General features: G+C 39.3%; 1 protein-coding gene across 1 annotated transcript in view; it reads right to left on the reverse strand.

The window, feature by feature from the left end:
• Positions 1-404: 404 nt before the first annotated feature.
• lekr1 (leucine, glutamate and lysine rich 1) overlaps positions 405-25,266 on the reverse strand; it is a 105,811-nt gene continuing 80,949 nt past the window's right edge. The window contains 4 exon segments of the mRNA XM_052018402.1: positions 405-469; positions 1,949-2,083; positions 2,085-2,117; positions 15,325-15,418. Coding sequence (XP_051874362.1) covers positions 1,988-2,083; positions 2,085-2,117; positions 15,325-15,418 — 223 coding nt within the window. The 3' untranslated portion in view covers positions 405-469; positions 1,949-1,987.

Genomic DNA, 25,266 nt, shown 5'->3' on the forward strand with positions numbered 1-25,266 from the left:
AAACATGGATGCTCCCAGTGATTAGAACTCAGCACACAGAGGGTTAAAAATTTGAGTTCCTGTTCTGTGCAGCACAACTACTTTACAAGTAAACTTGTTGAATTGTTGGGTAACTGTCTCAGAAAAATATTTTTAAGGGAAGGGTTTCTTATAAATATATGGAACCATACCTCTTCTCAGCCTGGCCCAGCTCCTCTTTTAGTTGCAGTATCTCTTGTTGTCTTTCTCTTATCTCTACAGATTTCTGCTGCATTTTCAGTCCTCAGTTCCTCATTCATGGATTTCTACTTTGTTCTGTTCTTGTTTTAACTGAGTCTCCAGCTGCGAGATTATTTTTACCAGTCTACTGATTCATCATCTTTGCAATGCTCTTTCTGCGTTATCTGGCACTGGGTCTCCTGAAGTTTTGTTTCATCCTGCTTACTTCCATCTGCAATTTACTGGTGGCAGCACTGACTAAGTCGGGAACCTGATGATAAAACATTGAAAAACCTTAACTTCCAGAAAGGTAGCTGAAGTGATTATAAAACAAGATTTCCCATTGCTTGGATCTTATTGCCTCCAAGTTACAATTAGATAGATGTGTACAATTGTTTTAATTATAATCTCTGAAATACTAATGATTCAGCAGACGTGTTTTTCAGTTAACGAGGAATAGTTATCATTTTTGGAAGGTATCATGGTCATGGATTAATGCTAAAAAAAAACAAACAAAAATAAAAATAGAAAATGCTGGAAACGCTCATAAGGTTAGGTAGCCCAACATGAAAAGAGAAACAGTTAACGTTTCATGTCAAAGTCCCTTTGTTAGAAAAATAAATACTTAAGAAAAATAACTAGATCTTAAAATAAGAAATGATTATTTTTGACATAGCTCATAAAAATATAGTAAAAAATCTACACTTCATCAAAGAACACAGCATATGTTTTACATTATCTACAGATCACTCAAAGAGTGAAAGGTTTCAAGTCCAGTTTACTAATACTCTAACTTCTTAATATAATGGGGGATATTGTTAAAACTTCCTACTGATTAGCTTGGCGCTTCTTCATATGAATCATTATTTTCAGCTTTTGGAATTCAGTTACACAGAAAGTATTGAAATCTGGAACAAAGAGCTAAATAAATGATGGAAACAACCTAAAGAATGAACTGAATTATTTAAACATACATTCAATTAAAGAAGCTGTGTAGAAATCAACTGAGGAAAATAAACAATATATCAAGGGAAACTCTGAGAATAATTGAAAAGCAGACTGCATTGGCGGCCCATTGTTTTAAAATATATTTTTAAACCATGGGCAACATTTATGACTTCAGCAATACTACCATCTTTTATCTTATGGCAGTTAATAAGCTCTTGCTATTTCTAAACTCTGGCTATGTCATGTATCCCTCCAGGGCAACGGTGCCCACATTGTTCATGAGGTGCTTTAGAAATCCTGAGGATGTGACAGCTCAACATTTTTGGAGTTTTTTTTCTTTTCCTCTTAAATGACCAACAAGATTTCATAACAAATGGTTCAAAATTTTCAAAGTTATTTTACTATGCTAAATACTTAAGACATTGTCATTCCCTAAAATTTTCTTCAGCAAGCCTTGTGATGTTCATAGATTGATGATGAAGTTATGCTGTGATGGTGTAATCTCTATCAAATATGAAAAGTAATTTATGGAGATTGCAGCAGGTACAATATAATCCTAATGTAAAATCTTTTATGAGATTTGTGCACTTTAGAAATTTGGCTGAATAAAAAAGACATTGAGACAGTAGTCATTTTTTCACACTATTTTCAAACACTTCAAATGAACATTGAGGACTAAGGTGAAGAAATTCATCCTTGGCCGTTTGCACCAAACAAGCATGTATTAATAACTATAGAACAGAATACAGTTGTTGAGACGACAGGATGTTAGAAGCCATTTTGATCAAAATGTGTTGAAAACCTTTGCCTGGAGTGTGCTTATATTCTTCTCTGTATTTAGTTATGTAGCTCCTGATGTCTTTTCTCTCTCAATATCTATTTCAAATTTTGCCTCTTCCTTCATTTGCTGTGTTAACTCCTTAAGCTCTATGGAGTGTTTCGGCATGCTGCTTGGATAGCTCTGAATCCATCTGGAGACAAAGCAATATAGAATGCTTACTGATTAGCTTCATGCCCTTACAAGTAATCACCATTGCATTTTTGTGCTAACAATGCAAAATTTACCTAACAAGAGAAAAGTTTTCCTTAAGTATTTCCTTTTTACTTTTGCTATTGTTACACAAACAGATAATTGATGCATTTTACCAATCAAAGCTTGATTGTGATTACAATTACATTATCAGTTATACTCGAATTAAACTAGTAGTTATTTGTTTGTTTGTATGAATTAGGGGGAAAAATGTTAAATACTCAAGTGAATCACCACGGTCTAGAAATTATTCTGTGCTGCTAAAGCTGTTACAATGGCAGTGCATAAGAAGTCTATGTATGTATTGTAGGTGGGCTCCTTTCTGCAATTTCTCACTGCACATTGAGGCCCAAGACATCACACTCAATAAAACCAAACTTAATCTGCTAAAAGCACACAAACATTTACAGTACCCTCCATTAGCTCCATTGTGTGGAGTTCGCAAAGGAATTCGGGCAGGGTTGCAGCTAAGAAAGGTTGGGGTGTGCTGGATAGGGAGGCTCAGAACTTCATTTTGGGGGAGTAGAATCAGCACCTCTTTGGGTCAGGATAAGATGATTCACAATCAGCCAGAGGTGGGGAGAAGTGTCAGATCATTATCAAATACTGGATAGGGGAGGGTGCAGTAGCAAATGAGCTAGTTGTTGGGTGGCGATGTACTCTGAAGAGGTTCTCAGTGAGGCTGGAGCCCATGCTTGGTCGGTTGCACATTCAGGAGACCTGCTTATACAAGGGAATTTGGCAGAAGTGACATCAAAATGTGCATTTACTGGCACAGAGGCACAGCTAGTAGAAGCAGCTGCCTCATTGTGCCAGAGACATGACCTTGGGTTGCTGTCTGCATGGAGTTTGCACATTCTCTCTGTGACTGCGAAGGTTTCCTCCAGGTTGCTTTGTTTTCTCCCACATCCCAAAGACATACTGGTTGATGGACTTGGTAGGCTGAAGGGCCTGTTTCTGTGTTGTGTCCTTCTATGACTTGACTCCATTGTGTAATACTAGACAGTTCCCTATATTAGCATATTCCGTTCACAGAGAACTCAAAACCAATTTGTTGAGTGAAAATGGTAGAGTAGGTATTCAATCATATTTTCTGGTTGGGATTTTTGCTTAAATTTATTTATGCAACTTACAAAACATATTTGCAATATGCAAAAGAATTTCACTTCTAGACCCTGTTGTTGCATCTGAATAATCATAGGTTTTCAAAGGCCCACCACTGGGAATATAATCACACAGTATGTTTCTCTCTTTTCCTAATATTTATTTTCTATTTTTTATTATTCACCATTCATAATCACACAGGATACTGCCTTTCAAACTCAATTACTTTTGCCTCAAGGTTTGGGCAATCACATTCCCCAAAACAAGTTCTACGTGTAGCATATTTTGAGTATGTATATACCTTTAAGAATTGTATGTCCCATATAGTATGACTTTTGATGCATTGTACTTTTGTCAATGCAAGTAGATAAGGTGGTAAAGAAGGCATATACGCATGCTTATCTTCATTGGTCAGGGCATTGAGTATAAAAGTTGGCAAGTCATGTTGCAGCCTTATGAAACTTTGGTGAGGCCACATTTGGATTTTTGTATGCAGTCTGTTCGCTGCAATTACAGGAAGGATGTGGAGGCTTTTGAGAGGGTTCAGAAGAGGATCACCAGGATGTTGCCTGGATTGGAGAGTATTAGCTATAAGGACGAGGTTGGACAACTTGGATTGTTCCGCTGGAACTTAGGAGGCTGGAGGGGCCATTTGATTGAAGTAAATTAAATTTTGAGGAATACTATGACAGATGGTCAGAGTCTTTTTCTCAGGTTGGAATATTAAATACTAGAGGGCATAGGTTTAAGATGGGGGGGGGGGTGGATTACAAGGAGATTTACAAGGCATGGTATTTTTTTTATATACACAGAGTGGTAGGTGCCTGGAAATGTGCTGCTAGGGTAAGTTGTAGAAGCAGATATTGATAGCAATGTTTAAGAAGCAGTTAGCAGACAATGAACGGGCAGGGAATAGAGGGATATGGACCTCATGCAGGCAGATGGGATTAATTTAGATTGACATCATGATTGTCACCTGTTCCTGTGCTGTACTGTTCTACGTTCCATATTGTGTTAACCACTAAGGTAGTTGAAACCATGGACTTGTCTCTGGTCTTTTTTTTGCACTCACATTCTTGTTTTTTGCACAGTTATTTTTTCCTCTCTCTTCACTGTCTTGTATATTTATGTATAATTTTATATTCTGTGTTTGTCTGTACCTATGTGCCTGTGATGCCGCTGCAAGCAAGATTTTCATTGTACCTGTACCTCGCCATACTTGACAATAAACTTGACTTGAAAACATGTTTCATGAGAAGCTTTGTGCCTTAATAAATAGAAACACAGAAGAATCTACAGAAACTTACAGATGTTACACTATTACATTACTGACACAGAAAAATCACCAAAATATTAATGGTGCTGTTTTTACCACCTAGCACAGTACTCATCTCTGAATTAAAATGTTAAGTATAACAAATGCCGTGCCCGATCTATGCCACAGACCCAGCTTGAACAATGTTTTTGATTTCCATAACCATTGTTAAATGTTCACACTTGAATTATTCTTACATTCTTGATTTGAGCATTAACAATTCTGCAGCATTTCATTCTACTTAATTCAATGAGTTCACCCATTCTGCCTGAGCTAAAATCTGAGCAAAGCACCTGCTTCCTCCTCCCTTCCCAAAGATAAAGCTGGAATGCTCAATAACTGCCAGTAATGCTTCTAAAATAGAAGTCCAGCCACAGGAATGGTTGCATACTTAGGGGTGCTTTCAATTTCCTGTTTTCACCTTCCAGAGCTGAATTTTAAAAAGTATTATGGCTAAAGATTTACAGGCAGTAGTGTGAAGCAGGAAGATGAATTATGCTGGAACACAGCTAAACTAGCTCTTAAGAAACTCTAGAAACTCTGAGAAAGATTAAAGGACACATCCATGCCCCCTTGAAACAAAGTAGTAAAGGATTGGATGGACAACATGGTGTGATTCCATTTTTTTTTTCTCTCTCCATTTGCTTGGAGTTTTTTCTCCCCCAGCAGAAGCCAGTGCGCAGGCGCGGGAAGTGGCAGCAGCGGGACAGAGAGCGGAGAGGTCACCTGGCCCGGTGAGCTTTTTTCTCTCTCCTTGCTTGGGGTCTTAACCCATAAAAGAGAGGTAGAGTCTAGCGGATCGGCCATCGTTGGAGCGGCTATCGTTGGAGTGGGAAATTTAGAGGCTTCGACAAGAAGAGGTCGAAGCAAAAGAACAGGTAAAGAAGGTAAGTTTGTCCTTTTATATGGCTGCTTTGGTCTTACATTTCCCTTAGTACAGTGTAGGGAGGATGGCAGATACAGCAATGGAATGCTCCTCCTGCAGGATGTGGGATTCATGGAATTTGATGGTCTCCCTGATGACTACACCTGCGGGAAATGCAGCCAACTTCAGCTCCTGGAAGACCAGATTAAGGAGCTGGAGCTGGAGTTGGATGAACTAAGGATCATTCAGGAGGCTGGTGGTTACACCCAGAGTGCAGGATTCAGGTAGTGGATGGGTGAGCACCGAGAGAGGTAGGGGGGAGAAAGAAGTCAGTGCAGGGTCCCCCCGTGGCCATTCCTCTCAGCAACAAATGTACCCCTTTGGATACTACTGAGGGGGATGACCTATCTGGGTAAGGCAGCAGCAGCCAGGGCAGTAGCACTGTGGTCGGCTCGGAGGCTCAGAAGGGAAGGGTGAAGTCAAGCAGAGTGATAGTCATATGGGACTCGATATTAGGGGGAACAGACAGGAGATTCTGCGACTGCAAAAGAGATGCCAGGATGGTGTGTTGCCTCCCGGGTGCTAGGGTCCTGGATGTCTTGGAGTGGTTGCAGAATATTCTTAAGGGGGAGGGTAAACAGCCAGAGGTCATGGTGCATATTGGTACCAATCACATAGGCAGGAGAGGGGTAGAGGTCCTCTGCAATGAGTATAGGGAGTTAGGAAGGAGGCTGAAGACCAGGACCTCCAAGGCAGTAATCTCCAGATTAGTCCCAATGCCACAAGCTAGTGAAGGAAAGAACAGGATGTTAGCACAGACAAATGAGTGGTTGGGGAGATGGTGCAGGGGCAGGGTTTCAGGTTCTTGGATCATTGGAACCTTTTTCTGGGGAAGGGGTGACCTGTACAAGAGGGACGGGTTGCACCTGGAGGGGAACCAATGTCCTGGCAGGGAGGTTTGCTAAGCTACTGGGGAAGGTTAAACTAGCTTCGCAGGGGGATGGGAACCGGAACAACAGATCAGTAAGTGAGGGAATGGCAGGAGGGCTGATGTCAGGGAATGTAGTATTAGGAAGATTCCTAATAACAGATGTGATGGAACGCATGGTTTGAAGTGTTTGTACTTTAATGCTAGGAGTATTATGGGCAAGAGTGATGAACTTAGAGTATGGATCAGTACATGGAACTATGATGTCGTGGTCATTACAGAGACTTGGTTGAGGGATTGAGGGAGGGACAGGAATGGGTGATCGATGTACCAGGGTTTCGAAGTTTTAGGAAGAATGGGGGGGGGGGGCGCGGGAGTTGCAATACTAATTGCAATAATATATCAGCTGCACTCCAGGGAGACATAATGAAGGCTTGGACACAGAGACTATATGGATAGAACTCAGGAGTAGGAAGGGTGCAATCACTCTCTTGGGGTGTACTACAGACCTCCCAATAGCCACCAGGACATTGAAGAACAGATATGCAAACAGATTAGGGAAATATGTAAAAATTACAGGGTTGTGGTCATGGGAGACTTCAAACTTCCCTAATACAAATTGGGACCTTTTTAGTGCAAGGGGGTTAGATAGGGCAGAATTTGTTAGGTATATCCAGGAGGGGTTCTTAAATCATATGTTGACAGTCCAACAAGGGGAGAGGCTATTCTAGACCTGGTGTTGGGTAATGAGCCTGGCCAGGTGACTCACCTACCTGTGGGTGAGCATTGGGGAACAGTGACCACAGCTTATTAACTTCAGGATAAGCTATAAATAAGGATAGGTATGGGCTAGCGGGAGGGTTTTAAATTGAAGCAGGGCTAATTATGAAGACATAAGGCAGGAAATAGGTAGAGTAAACTGGGAACACCTTTTTGCTGGCAAGGCCAAGTAGAACATGTGGAAAGTGTTTAAGGATCAAATACATAGGGTACGGGATAGGTACGTCCTGATTAGAAGGAAGGACATGAATGGCAAAATAAGGGAACCTTGGATGTCCAGAGAAATGATGAACTTGGTCAAGAAGAAAAAGGACAAGTATGTAGCACTTTGGAAGTTATGATCAGATAGAGCACGTGAGGACTATAAAGAAGCTAGAAATTAACTTAAGAAAGGAATAAGGAAAGCCAGTAGGGGTCATGAAGAGTCCTTAGCAAGTAGGATTAAGGAGAATCCAAAGGCATTCTATACCTATGTAAGGAATAAGAGGATAATGAGGGAGAGGGTAGGACCACTTAAGGATAAAGAAAGGAACCTATGTTTGGATGCAGAGGGTGTGAGTGAGGTCTGAATGAGTATTTTCTCTTCAGTATTTACCCAGAAAAGGGACATACAGGATGCAGAAACTGGAACTGAAGGCGTAAATACGTTAGGGCATGTGAGGTCAAGGAGGAGGTAGATGTTAGGTCTCCTAAACAGTATTAAGGTGGATAAAGTCCCTGGGGCCAGATGGGATATATCCCAGGTTACTGAGGGAGGCGGGAGAGGAAATTGCTGGGGGCCTTGACCAGTATCTTTGTGTCCTCTTTGTCCACGGGTGAGGTCATGGAGGACTGGCAAGTGGCTAATGTTGTTCCTCTATTTAAGAAAGGATCAAGGGAAAATCCGGGCAACTATAGACCGGTGAGTCTCACGTCAGTTGTAGAGAAATTGATGGAGAAAATTCTTAGAGATAGGGACATATGAGCATCTGGAATCCAATGGCTTGATTAGGGAAAGCCAGCATGGCTTTGCGTGGGGCAAGTCGTGTCTTACTAACCTGGTGGAGTTTTTTGACAAGGTGACGAGAGAGAGACTGACAAAGGTAGAGCTATGGATTGTCAGCTTTCTAGACTTCAGAAGGCATTTGAACAAGGTCCCACATAATAGGTTAAATCAAGAAAGTTTGGATGCATGAGGTCAGTGGAGAATTGGCTGTGTGAATCAAGAACTGGCTTGAATCAAGTGGTGGTTGAAGGGACTTATTCGGGCTGGAGGCCTGTGAGTAGTGGTGTTCCACAGGGATCTGTACTGGGACCTTCTGATGTTTGTAATGTACATGGATGACCTGCTTAGTAAGTTTGCAGACGATACCAAGATTGGTGGAGTTGTGAATAGTGTAGATTACTGGCGGTGGATACAGCGTGATATAGATCAGTTGCAGATGTGGACAGAGAAATGGCAGATGGAGTTTTAACCCGGATAAATGTGAGGTGTGGCACCTTGGTAGAACTAATGTCAAGAGGCAGTACACTCTTAAGGGAAAGACCCTTAACAGGGTTGAAGAGCAGAGAGACCTTGGGGTGCAAGTCCATGGTTCATTGAAAGTGGCTACACAAGTAGATAGGGTGGTTAAGAAGGCTTATGGAATGCTTGCTTTCATTAATCAAGGTACTGAGTATAGGAGTCAAGAAGTTATGATGCATCTCTACAGATGCATCATAGGATGCTGCTTGGATTAGAGAGTATGGATTATGAGGAGGACACTAAAGGAGCTAGGCTTTACTCATTGGAGAGAAGGAGGATGAGGGGAGACATGATAGGAGGTGTACAAAATATTAAGCGGAATAGATAGAGTGGACAGCCAGCACCTCTTTCCCAGGGCACCAATGCTCAATACAAGAGGGCATGGCTTTAAGGTAATGGGTGGGAAGTTCAAGGGAGATGTCAGAGGGAGGTTTTTCACCCAGAGAGTAGTTGATGCATGGAATGCGCTGCCTGGGGTGGTGGTGGAGGCAGATACATTGGTCAAGTTCAAGAGATTGTTAGATATGCATATGGAGGATTTTAAGATAGAGGGATATGTGAGAGGAAGGCGTTAGATAGTCTTAGGTGAGGTTTGAAGGTCAGCACAACATGGTGGGCCAAAGGCCCTGTATTGTGCTGTATTGTTCTATGGTTCTAACTCTGTTTAGGCCGCATTTAAAGTATTGCGTGCAATTCTGGTCACTTCACTATAGGAAGGATGTCGAGGCTTTAGAGAGGGTGCAGAGGAGGTTTACTGGGATGCTGCCTGGATTAGAGGGCATGTGCTATCAGGAGAGGCTGGACAAACTTGGGCTCTTTTCTCTGGAGCGGCAAAGGCTGAGGGGTGATCTGTTGGAAGTCTGTAAAATTATGAGGGGCATAGATTGGGTGGACAAGCAATATCTTTTTCCCATTATTGAGCGATCCAATACCAGAGGCCATGCATTTAAGGTGAGAGGGGATAGGTTCAGAAGAGATGTGAGGGGCACGTTTTTTATTGAGAGAGTGGTGGATGCCTGGAATGTGTTGCCTGATAGGGTGGTGGAGGCAAATTCATTAGGAGCTTTTAAGAGAGGCTTGGATGGGCACGTGATGGAGGGATATGGGCATTTTGTAGGTAGGAGCGATTAGCTATATCGACACAACATTGTGGGCCGAAGGGCCTGTTCTGTGCTGTACTGTACTGTTCTATGTTCTAGTTATAGTATATACTTTTGATGGCAAGAATCCCTGGAGAGAGGGTAAGGTCAGAAAGTTATCCCTTAAAAGTAAAGTCCTTTCAGCATGTACTGTATATAGAATGCATTTTGTCTATCTTGTAAGTAACACTGCAAGAAGATGAACACATACCTAAACAATGCTTTACATGGAACTTGCATTTTCTTACATATGTAGTTTATATAAAAGACACTACTTTGTTTAGCTAGTCCCAGTCATTAAAACTTAAATTGCAATTTTGACTAATCATAGCAGCTGTTCTCCAGAAAAAAAAATTGAAATAGCCAGTCAATAATCACAAGACAGAGGCTTTGAACAAATCATGGGAAGGAACTTAGAGAAAGAATGCCACCATCTCCCCCTGGAATAAGCCTGATGTTGGAACTTCAACAAATTTTATATATCATAAAAACTGGCACCAACCCCCTTGGCCCAAATTAGCCATTTCTTTGCAGTAGCATTTTATTTAATTGTAGCATCCTAAAGCCTGGCTGCACCTTGAGTCTGTGGATAGAGGAGATTATAGGGTGCACAGCTAGCTCAATGAAAACAAACTCTACAAATGTTGCTACAGCTCCTTAGTTTTACCCTTAAATATAAGATGCTGAGAATATGTCTGGATATTTCTCAAACTTAACAAAAAGGAATCACTGTAAGCATAACTTAATTCTTACTCCGGTCTATATACTGAAAAGCAGAAAAACGTATCATATGAGGTGTTTATTTAAATCAGTATAAACGGGTTATGAAAGTAAAATCGAACCGTTTAAAAGGAGGGCGCAATAATATACTGAGGGGTGGAAAAGAGATTTATAATCCATTAGTTTTAATATTTATAATGACATATTGTATATGTTTTCATCTTCAACTATTTTGTTTCCAATTATTGTATATTGACAAAACACATAGACTTATTGTCTGTAAATACAAAATATATTTATGCAAATATAGCCTTCTAAATCTACCCATTTGTTTGCTGAGGCTAAAAGAGCAGGTCATCCTGTGACATCTGACTCACCTCCTCACAATCCATAGCCCACAAGGCACTATCAGGGACAAATCAGGACTGTGATGGAATACTCTCCATTTGCTTGGATGAGTACAGCTCTGAAGCCTGTCAAGAAGCTGGACTCCAACCAGAACAGAGCAGCCTGCTGTATTGGTATCCCATCCACTGCCTAAATATTCATTCCCTCCGCCACTAGTGTCGTGTACCACCTAGAAATGCACTGTAGTTACTCACTTGGGTTACTATGTCAACACTTCAACCACCTGTGATCTCAACCACCAAGAAGGACTAAGAAATATATTTCAGTTTCTTCATTGCAACTGGGTTTGTTTATTGGAACTTCCATTCCACAAGCATTGTGGAAGTATCTTCACCAGGAGGACTTTAGTGGTTCAAGGCGTGGCTCACCACAACTTTCTTAAGGACAAATAGGGATGAACAATAAATGCTGGCCTTGTCAGTGAAACCAAAGTCTTAAAAAACAAATAAAAGAAAAATTCCTATTACTGGACCTTTTAGACTCTCCTAAGTCAAGAAGTCCATCATTAAGGACCCTCAACATCCAGGATGTGCCATTTTCATCAAGGAGGAGGTACAGGAGCCTGAAGACCCACACTCACTGTTTTAGGAACAGCTTTTCCCCCTCCGCCATCAGATTTCCAAATGGTCCATGAACCCAGGAACACTAACTCATTATTCCTCTTTTGCACTATTTACTTATTTTTGTAACTTACAGTAATTTTTATGTCTTACACTGTACTGCTGCCACAAAACAACAAAGTTCACGACATATGTCAGTGATAATAAATCTGATTCTGCTTCTGAAAAATATAAGGAATTTTGATGAGAAGCCACAAGCCTCAGTAAGGCAGCTTTTCTAACAGCTCAATCATTTAATATGTCCAATGGAAAATCAGTCAGGCTCAATTATGGTTCATATGGTCTTCTCTGCATGGTTTTTCTGTATTGAATGTGCCATCCAATCCAACAGTTCAGAAGTAAGAACAAGACAATCCGTCCCAGTTCTTACTTGTTTATATAAATTCTTTAATCTGCCAGTGAGGAGCATTCTATTTACGCACACTATTTAAAATAATCTATAAGCAATCCATTAAATCACTAGTTTAAAACCAATTGAACTATTAAATAAAACAATCTGGGGCAGAATGACATTTATTATATGGCATGAAAGATAATCTCTTTGTTAACAGGCTGCACTCTTTCACATGTGAAATTAAAAGTAATGTACTAGCAGAATAATAAAGTCTACCCAATTAAATGTAATTTTTGGGATACATTAAGATGTAGGTTCTTACGAATATTTATCTGGTGAAGTAGAAAGAAAGTGTTGTTATATTTTGTATTTGACTTCTTTACTTTCTTTAATGCAATCTAGGGACACCATCAATATCAAAGATCACTCACGATTACCTCACTATAATTCAACTTTAGATTTATAATACAACTTATTTGATCATTTTACACAATTAAATATGGATCACTTATTTTCATTCATTGTGTCATTTGAGTTCAATTTTCAGTAACATTCAGGTTGAGTTAGATATGGAAGTAAATTATCTTGTGGCAGTAGAAGTAATTTATCCTGATTATGGTTATGATGATTGAACCATAGTAGGGTGCTAAAGTTTTGCATGACCTGGTTCAGTAACTTACTAGGAAAAGGTAAGAGCAACACAGACTGTACACTGTGAGTTTACAATGAAGATTACAGGCAATGGCTCAACCCTAAATATTCAATTACAAAATGCTTGGTGTACCCAAGACTTTATTTCAGTGCACACATAATTGTGTGCGAGATTAAAAGGAGTATAAGAGCATTAGATTGGTAGATGGACTTATGCAGTAGCAGATCAGAGTGCTGAGGACAGCATCACTAAGGTAAACCTACTTTCTACAGAACAGACTGTAGCTGTGAATATGTTTAATTCAATGCAGATGCAGTTGTATTTGCGAATGACCTGGAAGGGTACTAATTGGGCAGAATCATCCCAGCTGTGGCCAGTGGTTCCAAATGGAATAACTATTGAATCAGAGCTTGAAGTAATTTTCAGAATTACTTCAGTAAATTGGGGTCTGAATATCCCACTACATGCTGTTGCTGGATTCCCCATGGGGTCGAAGACCAGGGACCAGTCTTGCTGGGGTTCCCCAGCACTGTATTGAGGAATTGCCTTGAGAATTAGGTCAGATAAAATCATAGAGTCAAAATTGTACAGCACAGAAACAGGCTCTTTGGCCTACCTTGTCCATACCAACCATGATGCCTATCTACACTAATTCAATTTGTCCACATTCAGCCCGTATCCCTCTCCTTTCCTATCCAAGTACCTGTCCAAATGCCTTTTAAAAACTGTAATTGTATCATTTCCTTTGGCAGCTCATTCCATATAACCACTACCCTCTGAGTGAAAAACTTGCCCATCAGATCATCTTTAAATTTCTCCCCTCTCACCTTAAACTTATGCCCTCTAATTTTAGATTCCCCTAGGAAAAAGCTTCTGACTATCTGCTCTATCAATGCCCTGCAAAAAAAGTGGGTCCAAATCCTCATCGATTGTAATGAGGATTACAAGCCTGCAAATTAGGAGGCAGATGTCGAAGAAATTTTAAAACTGTCATACTCCAATGACAGATTTGACAGAAGGCCAAGCTCTGCCCCAGTCTTGCCTTCAATCAAAGGCCAGCATGTCATTTCAGGGCAGGACTCTGCACTACACTGCCGATGATCTAGTCACCATCTGTATCTTGGTGGCTGATTTGAGGATTCAGAGGGCAAGTGAGATAGATCTTCTGCATCTAACCAAAATTAATATGATTTGGGCAGCAGGCTCAGCCCAAAATAGTCTAGCCCATGGCAATTTTAGCAATTTTGTTTTGAAAATCCAAAGCAAATTCGAACTTTTGATGTCTCATATTTCCTTACAACACAGTAGGAAGCCATTGTACCAGCTGTCAGAGTTATCCCATCAATCCCATTCCCACTCTCATGTGCCCATTAACACCCCCCAATTCTCCCACCAGACACTTACAAAAGGGGTAATTTACCCTAACCTATTCACCTAACAGCCAGTACATCTTTGGGATGTGGGAGAAAAGTGGAGCTCCTGAGGGAAAACCATACGTTCACAAGGAGATTGTGCAAACTCCACACAGGCAGCCCTCAAGGTCAGGATCAAAATCAAGACACTGAAAGTGTGAGGCTACCTACAGTGCCACTGTGTTGGCCCATAACAACACTGTGCCAACTTGATCTTGTTCATCTTAAATGGACTGCAAAGAAAATTCTCTTTTGCTAATAATTCTAATTTTTCTTCTTAAATGTTAATCTCGGTTTTATATTGAGACTTGCTATTATTACCTCTAGAAAATTACATAACATAGATTTCAACTCAATGGAGATTCAAATCCAGCTCCTTATAACATGGCCATTCCTCACTAAAATGCTGGGGAATACTGGCAAGACTGAGCCCTGCTGTTGGATTCCATGAAGAAATCCAGTAATAGAGTGTCGGAGTAGATTCAGGCAAAATCTGCTGGAGCATATGAATCAATGTCAAAAAACTGCAGATGCTGGAAATATGAAATAAATATGAAAATGCTGGAAATACTCAACAAGCAGGCAGCATTTGTGGAGAGAAAAACAGGGTTAATGTTTCAGGTCAATGATATTTCATGTGCATCATATATCAGGCACATTTTGAATATCACTTTCAACTCATAACCACGTTCCACAATTATATGTAGGATGTTCATATCAATGGCGCTGAACATTTTATGATGGAACACTTGACATTTCTTTTCGATACAGGATGCATAAATACTAGATGGGGTCAGGGCAAATCTTTATTTATATATGTGGATTAATTAAGATTTCCTGAAAAGCAGAATTTTGCAGATGTCAGTGTAACATTTTCAGATTTTTTTATAATGAAGAAACGAATCACTGAAAATAAATGTTGGCTTATATGTGTAAATTGTTTGATAAGGGCAGCCCTAAACACTTGAACAGTCATTCCAGAGCAGCAGTGACATTGGGTCCAGGTGCTCTAAATCTAAATGTCTGCCAGTGAAAGTGAAATATGGCAGCCAGGAAGAGAATTATACCAATTAACCAAGCTCTTGTAAAGGTTACTATCAAAATAATGATATACAGAAAAATCTGGTGTCGCAGGGCTGTTTACTTCACTCCAAGTGGGACCCTTCTGGTCGCACTTGCTAAGCTCCCTTCACCCTTGAACAGGGTCACCTAGATGTCTACTCTTAAAATTAGAGCTTCAGTTGAGTTATAGATACTTTACACTGTATAGGAATTACTGATTTGACAAAGGAACCAAAAAAAAAATCACGTTATAATACTCACATTGTGACAATACAAATGTGGAAAAAAACTAGCAGGTTCCTTACTTTTTCTCTCCAGCTTTCTTCATTTCTTAACTTCTGTCTAAAGCTTTCTTGTAGTTGCTCAATCCTGTTTTGATGTGAAATTATCATCTGTTCCCTGTAAGAAGGCAATCAATTCACTGTTAAAATTCAAAACTAACTTGCTCTTAGCATCATATTCAATACATTATTTAACAAAATAAGTAATGCAACAATCATTTGTTTAACCAAAACATTCTGCTGAAAAGCAAATAGAAGGGTAGCAACTCAAGTTAACAAAAGATCAGTGGAAAATGTTGTTCAATGGATGGAAAAGATGGTGTACTATTGGCAAATGATTCTTAATGTAAATAAGTATGAGTTGGTTCTGTCTAATTGGGCCAACGACTTATTTTTGAGCTGTAAATTCTATGTGAAAAAAGTAGGTTGGAACACAGTTGATTGAGAATCTTTCAGTTTGTGGGGATGGAGGACCCCTTTTCTAAACCCAGTTGTTAAAGATCTTGGATGACAAGTATGAGAAATACGATTCTCCAGAGAAAAAATAATTTAATTTTAGGAAAACTCAGTCTTAAGATGATAAAAAGATTAATGGGAAATGACCAGATACATCTAACAGAAGGACTGGTGATATGGAAACTTAGGTTTGCCAAGACTACAAACACACATGGTTAACATTGATTAGAAAAAAGGAAAAAACAGCAGAGTTCTTAAAAGGATAGGTTGCTATAGACACTAGTTTGCATTATGGCTGCTTCTCTGAGCAAAGAGCATATCGATTTCACAGTGAAACTGCAAGAAACTTAAATCTGCACAGGCTCTTTTTTAAAGATCCTGAACAGGAGATCTCCTCCAACTCCACAGGACTTGTGACACTCCAGGAAGCAATCCATGTGGCAGAATGAATCGTTTTGACTGATTACATTCTAAATTACGTGACCAATTTTAATGTCTTAAAAACTGGACCCATTTGTGCAGTTCATTTTTTCTGCAAATAGCATAAAAAAGCCACTTTGTACCCAATAGATCATGTTAGGTGATTTTTTCAGAGACAATTAGCAACCATCAGGAAATTGACCAGGCGCTCTGTAATTCACAGCTAGTAATATCATTGGTGGGCCAGTACACATTTCCCCTACAACAACCAGAAATTGAACCTTCTGGAAGAAGCCTGTGGCCTTCATTGTTAATTCACAAAGAAGCTAAAAACACATCCTGCAGAGCTGGGAATAAGATGACAAAGGATCTGGAACATAGAACAGTACAGCACAGGAGCAGACCCTTCAGCCCACAATGTTGTGCCAAACTAATTAAGCTAATGACACCTAATCCCTTCTGCCTGCACATGGTCCATATCCCTCCATTCTATGTATATTTATGTGCCTGTCTAAGAGCCTCTTAAACACCTCTATCGTATCTGCCTCCACCACCACCTCTGGCAGCACATTCCAGGTACCTACCGTGTGTAAATAAACACCCCACACATTTCCTTTGAACTTTCCCCATCTTAAATGCATGCCCTCTCATATTAGGCATTTCAAACTTGGGGAAAAGGTAAGGGTTGTCTACTCTATCTATGCCACTCATAATTTTCTAAACTTCTATCAGGTTTCCCCTCAGCCTCTGCTACTCCAGAGAAAAAGACCACAGTTTGCCCAACCTCTCCTTGTAACACATGCCCTCGAATCCTGGTAAACCTCGACTGCACCCTCTCCAAAGCCTCCATATCCTTTCTATAATGCAGTGACCAGAATTGAATTAAATATCCCAGATGCGGCCTAACTACAGTTTTATAAAGCTGCAACATAACTTCCTTACTCTTGAACTCAATGCCTTGACTGATAAAGCACGCATGCCTTACACTTTCTTTACAACCCTATCGACTTGTGCAGCCACTCGCAGGGAGCTATGGACTTAGACTCTAAGATCCCTCTATACATCAACACTGTTAAAGGCCTTGTTATTAATAGTGCACTGTCCCTTTGCATTTGATCTCCCAAAGCGCAGCACCTCACCTTACGACCTTAGATGCTACCATTATGTGTTGCAGTGTGCCCATGGCTAAAATGGTCATCGGCCAGTTGTTGCTATAGCATTGGGCAGCACTAGAGTTTCCAGGCCAGTGTGATATTAAAAACTAACGAGATCATCACTCCAGCAAGTTAGTTAACCCAAGTGGGAAGATGATGACTTGATGAGGAAATTCACTGACCATAAATGGAAACTGTCCCTACAGGTAACTTGAAGCAGTCCAGATGTGGTGCTCCACAAGCTTAAATGTCCGAGTTACTTTTATATGGCTGTGTACATTTTCAAGACGAATAGCCTAAATCTAGAAGCTTGTAAGTTTATCAATAATTTGTTGGCTATAAATTGCAGCATATCCTTGAGATCATTCTACACTTGTGGACATTTAACATAACTCTGCAATGCAGTTATAAATGAAAACCTTGCGAGTGCGAATGAACAACAATGTACATAAACCACAATGTCTACGTAATGGCTTAGACTATTCAGGTAAATCTGTTCAAGCAATTTATACACATCCAAATGCCAAATCTTCAGTGGTCTCAATTGTATTGAATACACTTGTTGTCAATTAAAATAGATAATAAATGCACCTCTGTATCCCATGTCAATTTTGACTGTGGTGATTACAAATTGAACTTCACAATGTTGTACTGTGTCCCTATTTGGGTTTTCTGCAACTATTAACACACATTGGACTGCATTGTGTGAAATAGTTCAAAACTCAGTTCAAGAACCTTCCCAACCTAGAAATGAATGTAAATTGCATTTAATGATCAATTATGTTAGAATAGAGAACATTTTTGATACCTTTTAACTAACATTCTGAATATTATATAGATTTACTATATAATACACATTCTTACAGTGTTCATAATCCTGCACATTGCTGACATACCAAATACTCAGTCTTATTGGTCTGAAGAAGTACTGGACAGAATATAAGCATTCTCCATGATAATTATAATTAAGTAGTCCAGGCAAACTACACAAGATATACATCACTCAAAAACATATATTAGTTAATTTAAATAGCTTCTTAATATCAATGTTTGGTTTATTCCAAATTTAATGGATTTTCAGATAGCTGAGAGATGCTATTTGTGGGTAATACTGTTTGACAAAGATCAAATCCTACTGGCTTAATAGATAGGTTCACCAGCACTGATGCCTCTTAGGGTGGATTAAACAAATTTTGAATGGGAATTGCTCTCCATGGCTCAAATGAAATAGGGATCCAGAGGATCTGCTTACGTTCACTTGATAGTAGATCACGAAGAGCTACAGCTTACCATTAAAGGTGATACTCTAATGGTGACAGAAAGTGGAATAATTTAAACTTAGGCAAAACTTTTCCTTCTTTATGTTGAAAAATTAGAAGTACAGATCCTTGGAGAGTTGCCATATTTGTGCCTGAAGGTCACCATCCAGTAATTGCAGAGATATAAATCACCGCGAGATATCTCTGGCCAAGTTAATACAGTCGTGCTGGTCTCTTTCTTGTGGGTTGCAGATGAGAATGATTTTTGCTGCTATCAAGAGAAAGTGAATATTCTTCACCTTCACATACACTTTTCGTAGGAATCCGTACACCCTTTAGTAGGCAGCTTTTTAATTGCTGTACATGACTACATCATTTTATGGTACCTCTTTATTTGCCTAAAAGCAAGACACATCTATTTTCCTGCAAAGAGAACTAACAGACACGAGACAGTAAATAGACGTTAAAGCTTCCACGCCTATACTTTCCTCTGCTCTTAAACTTGTTAGCAGGGTCAGCACCCTGAATGCAGGTCAATAACAGTTTCCAAAAAGACAATCCCTAGATTTACTGAAATGAAGACTCTGCCAAGTACTGCATAATGAAAGAACTGTGACCTCTTCCTGAATAATGGATATTGCCACATATAATAAAGTTTCTATGATCAGATACCATTTTAATGTTAATTCAGTACAAACTTACTACTGTTCATGCAGGACATATGAGGAGTCTTGCAATCAAAGGAACAATGTTATCAGGTAGAAGCACTGTGATCTAGTCACCTGGGGCACCTTTTGTTCTCAATATAATGGGTACAGAATTTTGCTGAGACCCTAGGTACTGCTTGCAGTTTCGGTCTCCTTGGTTAAGGAAGGATATACTTGCTTTGGAGGCAGAACTTGGGGTTTTGATGAGGATAAATGCTGTATGGATATTTTCCCTGGTGGTGGTGGGTGGGTGTGTCTAGAACGAGGAGACATAGATTCATAATAAAGGGATGCCGAATGAAAGAGATGAGAAATTTCTTCTTTCCGAGGATTGCAAATCTTTGGACATGTGCACATCAAGGGACTAATTATTTTAAATCTGAGGTAAATAGACTTTTGAGCTAGAAGCCATTAATCAGATCAGGAATGACCTTGAATGGAGGAGCAGGCACAAAGGGGGAATCTGGCCTACTCCTGCCCTGGCTCTGTTTTAATGTTCCATTGTAAAAGCAATGGAGGTGTTATCCCTTGTACAATTTGTTTTTGTTAATTGCTTTATGCACTAACTATCCTTGAATTGAATTTGAGGAATTCATTAGCATGAAAAATTAATTTTATGAAGCTTCATCACTTCTATGAGGTTTAAATAAACTCTGCAGAACACTGCAAGATTGTCACATTCAATCCTCTGAAGCAACGGCATGGATAAAATTGGCACTAAATGATAGGGAGTTGTAGGATCTCTAAATGGAGGTTTCTGGATAGATATGAGCCTAGACAAAATACATCAGATGTGTATGCACTTTAATTTGCTAGCCTCCATGAATTTATCTCCATCATCTAAATAACGCTGCCATTTTTGAAGCACCAGTGGAACTTTCATTCTCTTTACATTACATGATAGAGGCTTACATGCTAACAAGAATGAAATGAATGGGAAGTGTTGGTGAACAGAGGAAGTGTCAATGACTATGGAAAAAAAATAGTCAAATGTAGCTAAACATAATTGAAAAAATAAAAAAACCACTAACTTCTGCAACTGAAACTGTGACTCCTGGTGAGTTCAGTTTATTTGGGCAAAGGCCAGTTTATGTGGCAAAAGCTTTGGCTTAACTCATTGGATTCTCAGTGGAACCTTAATTTATAAAAATCATAATGTTTGACAAAATATTTGACAAATTGAGGTATCAGAGGACGACCACAGTTTATGAAAAAGTAAGGGGGCAATTACTTTCTTGGCTATGGGTGAGAGGAAGTGATAATTGAAGAAAGAAATCAAGAAAATATTATAAAATGATTACTGACAGCTTCATATATGTTAAATTGATCAATAAACCTATTTTTGTCACTGACATCACTGAGATAGTGATCCAAGTTTTTCCCTGCATTAACCAAAGAAGTAAGCACCACCTTCTGTGTGCAGAGCTGATGCCCCTACAGGTATCAATGGTGCTGAGGTGGAGATGGTTGAGAGCTTCAAGTTCCTAGGTGTAAATATCACTGGTAGCTTGTCCTGGTCCAATCACATAGATGCTATGGCCAAGAAAGCACACCAGTGCCTCTACTTACTCAGAAAGCGAACAGAATTCTGCATACCCCCATGAACCCTTACCAATTATTAAAGATGCACCATAGAAAGCATCCTATCTGGATAAATCACAGCTTGGTATGACAACTGCTCTGTCGAAGACCATAAGAAATTGCAGCTTAGTCCATCATGAAAACCAGCCTCCCCTCCATTGAGTCTGCCTCTAGAAAGTAACCAACATAATCAAAGACCCTTCCCACTCTAGATATTCTCTCTTCTGCCCCCTTCCATCAGGCAGAAGATACAAAAGCTTGAAAACACGCACCATCAGGCTCAAGGACGGCTTCTATCCCACTGTTATAAGACTCTTGAACGGACCTCAAGTACAAAAAAATGAACTCTTGATCTTTCAATCTACCTTGTTGTGGCCCTTGCACCTTATTTGTCTACCTGCACTGCATTTCTCTGTAACTATAACACTATATTCTGCATTCTGTTATTGATTTTCTCTTTGTACTACCTCGATGTATTTATGATTTGGAATGATCTGTATGGATGGCATGCAAAACAAAGTTTTTCACTCGGTACATGTGACAATAATAAACTGATTACCAATTACCCAATTTTCACCCATTGTATGAGGCATAGCGTTTGAGGGATATAATTTTGTTTGAGATATGGAACAATTGAGCTGCCATTTTTTTTCCTAGATCTGGCATTGCTACCAACAGTATGACTAGAGCCAGTTCAATGTAGGACAGCCCTATTTTGACAACTAATCTCTTAATCCCAAATACTTCATTCTATGCTTCTGACCTGCACTTTTTGTCTTTAATTTATAACTAGCAACTCACTTAATGTTCAGGCATCTGGTCAAAATTATCTCACTGATCACCCAAAATGGCCAAGTACATCAACATATGGACTTTGCATAAGAAACATTAACAAGTTTAAACTGAACATTTACAGCCACAAAGGGAAATAACTGTTTCAAGAAGTAGCTGATTTTCCTTTAATGCCAGACGAATGGCTAACCACCAAGGACACAAAAGTCAAAAACATTCATGTCAGAAATTAGTGTTTTCCTTTTAATTTTTTTTGCATATTTACACTAAAGCATAGAAAGAATAGTAGAAAGTTTTGTGACTCAGTGTCCAAACAAGGAATAAAAGAAGTCTGAAACAGAGGCTATTACCGATAGTGAGGTTTTTATCCAGAGTTAATGACAAATGAGGCATATAAACACTCCACACTATAAATGTATGTTTTGCATCATTTACTATTACAGGATGGAAGGATGTAAAAAGAATTCCAAAAAATTACTCCTGCTGTCAGTGTAAATCGAGGATGTCATGACCTAGGATATGTGCTTTATAGTCTTGAGGAACACTAGAATGGAACTATGTACCTTTGGCCAAATCACAAAATGCTCATGCTATCAAATCTTCACATTTGTAATTTTAACTTTGGATTGAGCAATAAGTGGAGAAACGTTAACTATCTTTGTTCAATGGAAATCGGACAGAGATGCAGTAAAGTTTAGTTACTGTGGAAAAATTAGTCAGTGGATGTTTAGACATAAAGTGGGAGACATTTTATTCATATCTATAAATTAAACTCCTTTTAAACTGAACTTTAATAAGACATTGATGGCCTTTTAATTGCAGCATTATGTGAATGCCCCAGTCGGTAATTAATGTGCTAAAGAATGAATAGGCCACATAAAACAAGTGTTACGCTCTCTGTTACGGGAACAGAAGAAGCAAGACTGCTTATCCATAGCCCCACAAGGAAAGTATTAATCTGTGCTTCCCAGATTTCTTTTCACCTTCTCACTTCTAAGTCCCTTGGAGACCATGTCCCCACCACACTGTCTTCAGATCTTGCAATTTTCTCCAGCTATTCACCCACTAAAATGTTCTGAGTTACATCCAATTTACAGCACTTTTAGGTGAAATGGGTTGGAGAGCCGATATGACATCTACACTCCCAAGATCCTACTCATATCTATACCTTTAATGATTTTCTGGCATAATTTCTGCTGGACACTGAAAGTGGCCATCTGAATATGGGTAGAAATTTTCAAATAAGGCAGTGTTGAAATATTCAAGTATGGAGGTTAGATCAAAGAAACGATGTCAATCACATTTTCTATCATTACTACCTTAGCAATATCAGATGCTTGTCGTGCTAATAATTTAATGATGTCTAGCATTCCTAGAGACTGGTTGCCGAGTACAGTGACAAAATTTAACCTGGCCATTCCAATTCATAACGTAGAGTCCAACACCATCAGATTCTTCTGGGAAAGGAACAGACCAAACATTTCTCTTTATAAGGGTGATTTGGGTAAGAAGGCAGGAGGATGCTCAGGTGGAGAACACCCGCTTGGACTGGCTGAGCCAATGTCCTGTTTCTGTGCTGTATGTCCTATCTAATCCTGTAACTGAGCGCTTTCCATTGCTGCAGAAGCTAGAGTCTTGTAGAACAAGGAATCATCTGTTTTGATCATTCACTTAAGTGTTATGAGTGAAAAGGCAGGAATATGAATGAAAATCCATCAAAGCAAATTTTACTCAGGAGGGCTGTGAAGGCTCAGTGACCGAGTATATTCAAGTCGGAGATCATTAGTATTTTTTGGATATTTACAGAATCCAGGGAAATGAGGTTAATAAAGGAAAAGTGTCATTGAAATAAAAGATCAACTGTGATCTTATTGAATGATAGACAGGCACAAGGGCTGAATGGCCAACTCCTGCTTCTCTTTCTTATCATAGTCAGTTTCAAAGTAGGTGAATAAAGGTCCTTCCTACCCTACCACGTTTTTAGTAATTCTTGCCTCTTGGTACAAGGGAAATGGAATATTGTAAAGGTAGAGGTGAACAAAATTAAAGCATTGGTATCAGTAGTAAGAGGTGGGCATGCCTCTTATTCCACTGCAGATTTCACAATCCAGGACATGGCAAACTAACAAGCAAGCAAATTAAGATAATAAAACAACATATATTTTAAAAATTGGATAAATAAGAAAAATCCATTTCATTGCTAGATCTCTGATATTGGCCTTTCAATAATTATAAACCTCTGGAAAAGATCTGGAAATGATCTTACATGCACCTAATGTAGAAGAAATTTTGTTCTGTGGGGATTAGGGCATGACATTTAAATATGAACTCAATGTTTTGGGAAGAGTCCAAATATATCTTTACCCTTTCAAATGAATTAACTAAAGCCAAATAAAAATGGTTTCAAAGCTAACTGGGGTTGAGAATTAACAGACCTACAGATGTATATGGTCTTAAATGTCAGGCCCTTCAGTAAGTCAATTGATCAAAGCAACCAAATATTATGCATACCTGGACAGAAAATGACATATTAGGGGTTGGGACCTGAACAATGCTCTGATCTTTGTGGGCAATGACCTTCTCAATTATAGAAGAACAATTACTGGATGCTCAAAAATGGAACTTTGCCAAGTTAAGTTAATCCTTAATATAGATCAGTCAGACTTCAGATGGCCAGAAGGCCCTTCTCGTGACTCAGCCTGATAATTCCAGCAGTGCAACCAAATCATTATTTTTGCAGAAATGCCCCCTGGATATTGTCAACATTTTGGTCCTGATGCAATGCTTAACCCTGTTGTGAGTTTTATTTCATAAATCACTCTTCAGAGGAAATAGCCAATCAGGTGCTACATTTGTCAACCAAAGTTTGAATCCAGAATCTGGTCATTAGTTGATTTATTTTAGATCTACAAAAGATGCCAGTTGTTTATCAAGACTAGTAGGTTATTGTTTTAACCGATGATTTACCAATTAGTCTAATCTTAGAAATGTTTCATGCATTATAAGTGTGTTTAGACAGATAGATTTGACTGAAAACTTGTGCAAAAATTTCCTTCCTGAAATGCATGGAGTTTGCTGGAGGTTTGGGAGACATCTAATTTAGACGTCAATCTAATATGTTTTTTAATAATTTATCTATGGATATGCAAGTCAACAACATGTGGATACTGAATGCATATTAGGGTTAACTTGGTTCCTGTTACCAGCCATAGTGTTCTTAAAATAAGATGAAAGATCACCCATCTCTGTTTCTGCCCTGGGACATCTCCTGGTGAGACATTCATCTGTGCCTTCATTACCTCTGGACTTCACTACTTCAATGCTCTTCTAACCAGCTCCCACCTTGTACTCTCTGCAAAATCGAACTCATGCAGACCTATTCATCATTCATATCCTAATTTGTACTATGTCCTATAGACTCTGTGCTTGTTGATCTAACAGCTCACTTTTTAAAATTTCTGTCTTTATTTTCAAATTCCTCCATAGCTTTACTATTCCCTTTTAATGTAACACGCTCCAAAAAACAGTCCTCCAACAGTCCAAGATCTCTCTACTCCTTCATTTCCAGCTCCTTGCTCAACCCAGCCACTGGCAGCT

Source organism: Pristis pectinata, chromosome 6 (assembly GCF_009764475.1).
Source record: "Pristis pectinata isolate sPriPec2 chromosome 6, sPriPec2.1.pri, whole genome shotgun sequence".
In the NCBI taxonomy this organism is placed as follows: domain Eukaryota; kingdom Metazoa; phylum Chordata; class Chondrichthyes; order Rhinopristiformes; family Pristidae; genus Pristis; species Pristis pectinata.